Here is a 6,201-nt window from a genome sequence, read left to right on the forward strand (position 1 = left end):
TCCTGTGCGCTCATGCAGGAAATGACCCCTGGTACCGACCCTGCTTAGATTCTGAGACCTGATGCAATCAGGCTATACCATGCCACCTTCCTTCTAGTAAATGCTTTACAGAGCAATATATATATATATATTTTAAAAGGTCATGGGGCAATTCTGATGTAGAGGTTAGCGTGTCAGACGAAGGAGATCCAGATTAAAATCCTCACTCTGCTACGAAGCTCTCTAGATGACAGGGACGCCAGCAACCTGGAGAAAAAGCATCCTGCCCAGTTAATAGAAGCTCATACGAGACTATTAACCACCCAGCGTTATTTGCCTCCAGGCCATGAAAAACATATTCAGCCTCTGTTTAAGGGAGGTGACATTTTTGGCCCTCCCGGTTGAAGGCAGCTAGCCTCCCTTGGTGACCTTGGCTGGTCACTCTCATTCAGCTGAACCATCCTCGCAGAGTTATCATCAGAGAGCCAGTTTGGTGTAGTGGTTAAGTGCGCGGACTCTAATCTGGGAGATCCCGGCTTGATTCCGCACTCCTCCACTCACACCTGCTGGATGACCTTAGGTAAGCCATAGTTTTGGCACAGCTGTTCTTGAAAAAGAGCAGTTTCTGTCAAGAGCTCTCTCAGCCCCACCTACCCCACAGGGTGTCTGTTGTGGGGAGGGGAAGGGAAAGGAGTTTGTAAGCCACACTGAGACTCCTTTGGGTAGTGAAGGGTGGGGTATAAATCCAATCTCCAATCTCCTCCTCCTCCTCTTCTTCTTCTTCTGCTGCTACTTCTTCTTCTTCTTCATCATCACTTACTTACTTCAGTTATACCCCACGTTTCTCCCCAATAGGGACCTAAAGTTGCATGGGATAGAGCAGGTCGAGAAAGAAGTACTTTTCTCCCTTTCTCACAATTCAAGAACTCGTGGGCACTCCATGAAATTGCTGAGCAGTCGGGTTAGAACAGATAAAAGGAAATACTTCTTTGTCCAAAGAGTGATTAACATGTGGAATTCACTGCCGCAGGAGGTGGTGGCGGCTACAAGCATGCACGGCTTCAAGAGGGAATTAGATAAGCATATGGAGCAGAGGTCCATCAGTGGCTATTAGCCACAAGGTATAGATAGGGGCTATGGGGCAAGTGATGCTCTGTCTTCTTGGTGCTTGGGGTGGGGGGCAACAGTGGGAGGGCTTCTAGTGTCCTGGCCCCACTGGTGGACCTCCTGATGGCACCTGGTATTTTTGGCCACTGTGTGATACAGAGTGTTGGACTGGATGGGCCATTGGCCTGACCCAACATTGGCTCCTCTTATGTTCTTATGTTCTTCCTGCATTTTCTGCCCTGGCTCCTACCTGGAGGGACTCTCTGCCAGATAACATCTGGAGACCAAGTCCTGTGAAGAAAGGCTGAAGAAGCTGGGTGTGTTTAGCCTGGAGAGGAGACGACTGAGAGGTGATATGCAGTGTGAGCTAGCTCACAGTTCTTTAGCCTCCAGCTCACACATTTTTGTCTTAGCTCAGGTAGGGATGGAGCAAACTAATTTATGCAGTAGCCAAATCGCTGGCTCACAACTTTAATGCCAGTAGCTCACAGAATAGAATTTTTGCTCACAAGACTCCACAGCTTAGAGCGAGCGTTGGTGATATGATAACCGTCTTCAAGTACTTGAAGGGCGGTCATATAGAGGGTGGTGCACAGTTGTTTTCTGTCACCCCATATATATTTATATATATATATTTTGCCATCAGATGGATCAGACCATGTTAAATGGTTTTTGTCAGTCTTTTAAGTTTTAGTTCTGGAAATTTTTAGTTGTGGTTTGTGAGTTCTATTGGGATTTTATCGTGTTGTACGCCACTCGGTAGCAAATCCCACAGGGCACAGATGTTCACAGAATCATAGAGTTGGAAGGAATCCTGCCAACCTAGCTGTTCAAAAGCAAGAAACTGCAAGTAGATAAATAGGTACCACTTCAGTGGGAAGGTAACAGCATTCTGTGCGCCTCGGCGTTTAGTCATGATGGCCACATGACCATGGAGAAGTCTTCGGACAGCGCTGGCTCTTCAGCTTGGAAACAGAGATGAGCACCGCCCCCTAGAGTCGGATTTGACTGGCTTTCGAGCAAGGGAAACCTTTACCTTTTAATCCTTTACGCCTCCCGGAGCCCTGTCTTTCAGGGGAGAGCGGCCTAAAAAGTCTAATTTAATAAATAAATAAATAAATAAATAATTCTCTTCTCCATTTCATTCCTACAACAATGCCGTGAGGTAGGTTAGCTTCCATGGCAGGGTGAGGATTCGAACCTGCCGTCTCCCAGATCTCCATATGACACTCGAACCCGTATGTCAGGTTGGCTTTGTTGTTGTAGAGAGGACAAAATGGAGGTGAGAAAAACAACCGTCGGCTGCTTCGAGCGCCTTAGAATGAAGGGCAGAAGAAACGGATGAGTCACCGAGGAACTTGCAGTCCAAATTACAACAGCGGGGGAAACAAAAGAGGGAGAAGATAGCGAGGACTAATTGGCGCAATCCTAAAGGCGTCTATATTTGTAGATGCTGACAGATGAAAATCTAGCTTCAGAAGGTCAAATTAAAAAGATACCGCACTCAGATTCAAATTTGGCTGCCTCAGAACCAGCATGGCATCGTGCTTAGAGTTAGAACAGGATCTGGGAGGCCCAGGTTCGAATCCCCACTCTACCGTGGAAGCTTCCTGGGTGACCTCGGGCCAGTCCCACACTAACCTACCTCACGGGGGTGTCGTGAGGCCAAAATGAAGAAGAAGAGATTGGATTTATACCCCACCCTTCACTACCTGAAAGAGTCTCAGAGCAGTTTACAATCTCCTTTCCCTTCCACTCCCCACAACAGACACCCTGTGAGGTAGGTGGGGCTGAGAGAGCTCTTTTGAGAACTGCCCTTGAGAGTACAGCTCTGAGAGAACTTATGACTGACCCAAGGTCACACCAACAGCTGCATGTGGAGGAGTGAGGACTCAAACCCAGCTCTCCCAGATTAGAAGAAGAAGAGATTGGATTCATACCCTGCCCTTCACTACCCGAAGGAGTCTCAGAGTGGCTTACAATCTCCTTTCTCTTCCCCTCCCCACAACAGATACTCTGTGAGGTAGGTGGGGCTGAGAGAGCTCTTTTGAGAACTGCTCCTGAGAGAACTACTCTGAGAGAATTGTGACTGACGCAGGGTCACGCCAGCAGCTGCATGTAGAGGAGTGGGGAGTCAAACCCTGTTCTCCCAGATTAGAGTCTGTGCTCCTAACCACTACACCAAACTGGCTCCCAGGAGCGGGGCATGACGTAAACTGCTTTGGGTCCCTACTGGGCAGGGGTCAAAGGAAGCAAAGGAAATGAATAAAATCAGAATACCTCAGGACCACATGTGTTAGAATTTGCTCTTCTCCAAACTGGTTTCCACTCCAAAACTTACCACTACGGGTGGAAGGCACAGCTTGGGGGTGGGGTGGGGGGCTAGAACAAGCAGGGGGCTGCAAACTAGGCTATGGTATCTGAAGAAGTGTGCCTGCATACGAAAGCTTATACCCAGACTAAAACTTTGTTGGTCTTAAAGGCGCCCCTGGACCAATGCTCCCTCTAAGCTGTGGAGTCTTGTGAGCAAAAATTCTGCTTGGTGAGCTACCAGCGTCAAAGTTGTGAGCGGGCGATTTGGCTGCTGCATAAATTAGTTTGCTCTGGAGCCCTCCTTCCGAGGCAAAGACAAAAATGTGTGAGCCGGAGGCTAAAAATTTTTGAGCTGGCTCACGGTAAATCAGCTTAGAGGGAACACTACACTGGACTCAGACTTTGTCCGGTTGCTTCAGACCAAGACGGCTGCCCCCCCTGAAGTTATGGGGGAAGCCGAGATGGGAGCCCAACCCTGGTGGGTAGGCAGGGTGTCGCCTCTCTGCGCACAGCAGGATCCGCACTTGCTTTTCATGCCCTGGGGCTGTTGCTAAGCACTCCAGGTAGGTGTTCTGTGGCAGGAGCGGCAACAGCTGCCGTTGCAAACGGTTCAAACCGGCTTTTCCAGAGCGGCTCCAGTCTCTCCAGGCGCACGCCCAGATTCAAACAAACAGGCTCGCTCGACATTTAAAAGCAGAGGTTATACTGATATTGCTCCGGGGACTGTTTTTAGTTCAATAGTAGCAATAGAATAGCAATCCTAACTGACTGTGTTTGTCATTTCAGTTTTACTGTTTCGTGGTTAAGGTTTTTTGCCGTATTTTAAGCCGTACAACCTTGGCCGTTTTGTTACCCGTCTGGAGCACCGTCACGCTAGATTTCACTTCCATAAAAAGTTATTACAAAACAGACGGGCTTGCTTTAACGCCACCCCCCTACTGCTCTCCAGCTCCCAAAGGAGGGGACAGGGCCCAGAAATTCTGGCGGCCCCTGGATCAGACCATGAGCGTGCGGCCCTAGCAACCCGTGGAAGACACTGCTGCTGGCGTCCCTCGGACAGGTTCTGGCATCCGGCAAGCTGCCTTAGCCTGCCTTGGCACTGGAAGACCCGGACAGCTAGGACTCACCTTCCAAGATGTAGACCTTGAATCCGCTGCTTATGCCAGTCGTGTAGTGGAAATCCGCCAAGGCCATCTCTGCCGGGAGGTCCAAACAGGAGGGGCGCAGCTGACACTACCGTCTGCTTGGAAGAAAGATTAAATTTGCTGCCAGTTTTAGGATACCCAGCAGGCACCCAGAATCTGGAAGTGGGGAGGCTTGGAACTCTCTCCCTTGCTCTTGTGGGGGGGGTGTGTCCGTGTGCTCTGGGGGGGCACCCCAAAATCCTTCCCGAGACAGTAGGGGAAGGCAAACTCCCTGGTCCTGATAGACTGTCCCTTGCGAGGTTTAATTCTCTGGCACGCAGCATCCCTTCGTGAGCTTTTGAGGTCGTTCCTGCAGGGGTGGGGTTTCTAATTGGCCAGTCTCAACAGGCCTGACACCCTCCTCTATCCTCCTGTTAACCCCCCCCCCTCCAGGGCAGGTGTCTGAGCCTGCACGCACAGCTGTCACACCCTTGGGGAGGAGGAGGGCGCGGTGCCCCCCCCATGGAGCAAGTGCTGAGCCGATGGCAAAAGGGAAGGGGAGATGCTATCGGTGGAAAGGGATATCTCAGAGAGGCGATGTGTGTGTGGAAGGGGAAAGGGAGCGGATGAAGAATTCGCACTCAATCTGGGGAGATTCTCCGATTCCCTTGGGTGATTCTGCATCTGGCATTCGCTCCACATTTTCTCGACTGGGAGGAAAAAGTGCAGCTCAAAACCACATGCAACACCATACCGACTGCAAAGTCACCCCGAACAGCCACAGAACAGCCATAAATCTATGCAGAAGGTACCATAAAACCCGGTGATCAAAGGAAGCGAAAGCGGCCTGGAGTGTGGAGGCTACCAGAAGATCCGATGATCAAAGGAAGCGAAAGCAGCATGTAATGCAGAGGGGAGCGATAAGCGGATTGCCAAACTGAAATCGGAAAGGTTCTGTGACAAGGGTTGTCATGGCACTTGTGGAAATTTCTGAAGAGACATGAGACTCAATATAATGGGGAGATATTCATGGATCAGGGGTCTATTTTGCCCCTCCATAGGAATCTATGCCACCTTTTAGCTGTATAGTGGATGTATTTTATGGATCTTACTGTACTTATTGCAATTCTTGTCGTCTTTAGTATATTTATTGTATTTTAATGACTTTAGAATGGTGTATGTTTATAAACTGATGCTACCCGCTCTGAGCCGGTTCTGGGGAGAGTGGGTTATAAACAGTGTTCCCTCTAAGCTGAGTTAGTGTGAGCTAGCTCACAGTTTCTTAGCCTCCGGCTCACACATTTTCGTCTTCGCTCAGAAAGGATGGGTCCAGAGCAAACGAATTTATGCAGGAGCCAAATGGCTCGCTCACAACTTTAATGCCAGGAGCTCACAAAGTAGAACTTTTGCTCACAAGACTCCACTGCTTAGAGGGAAGATTGGTTATAAATCCAATAAAATTAATAAATAAATCACAATAAAGTTTGGATGCTTTTGAATCCTGGGCGAAGGAGTTGATGTGAGCCTGTGGGAATGGCTTGGGAGGGGCGACTGTTCAGGTGACAGTTTGCAGGTGAGGACAGAAATTGACTGACTGTTCTTAGGAAGCTTAAGGGACAAAATATTTGGGGGACCTTAAGTGTGAATAACAGAGTTTGGCCAAAAACCCCCCACACAC

General features: G+C 49.3%; 1 protein-coding gene across 1 annotated transcript in view; it reads right to left on the reverse strand.

The window, feature by feature from the left end:
* LOC107123987 overlaps positions 1-4,831 on the reverse strand; it is a 33,474-nt gene extending 28,643 nt beyond the window's left edge. The window contains exon 1 of the mRNA XM_015427358.1: positions 4,527-4,831. Within this exon, the coding sequence (XP_015282844.1) occupies positions 4,527-4,593 (67 nt within the window). The 5' untranslated portion in view covers positions 4,594-4,831. The remainder of the gene's footprint in view (positions 1-4,526) is intronic.
* Positions 4,832-6,201: the final 1,370 nt, after the last annotated feature.

The sequence above is a fragment of the Gekko japonicus genome, unplaced genomic scaffold (genome assembly GCF_001447785.1).
Source record: "Gekko japonicus isolate JY-2015 unplaced genomic scaffold, Gekko_japonicus_V1.1 scaffold1919, whole genome shotgun sequence".
In the NCBI taxonomy this organism is placed as follows: Eukaryota; Metazoa; Chordata; class Lepidosauria; order Squamata; family Gekkonidae; genus Gekko; species Gekko japonicus.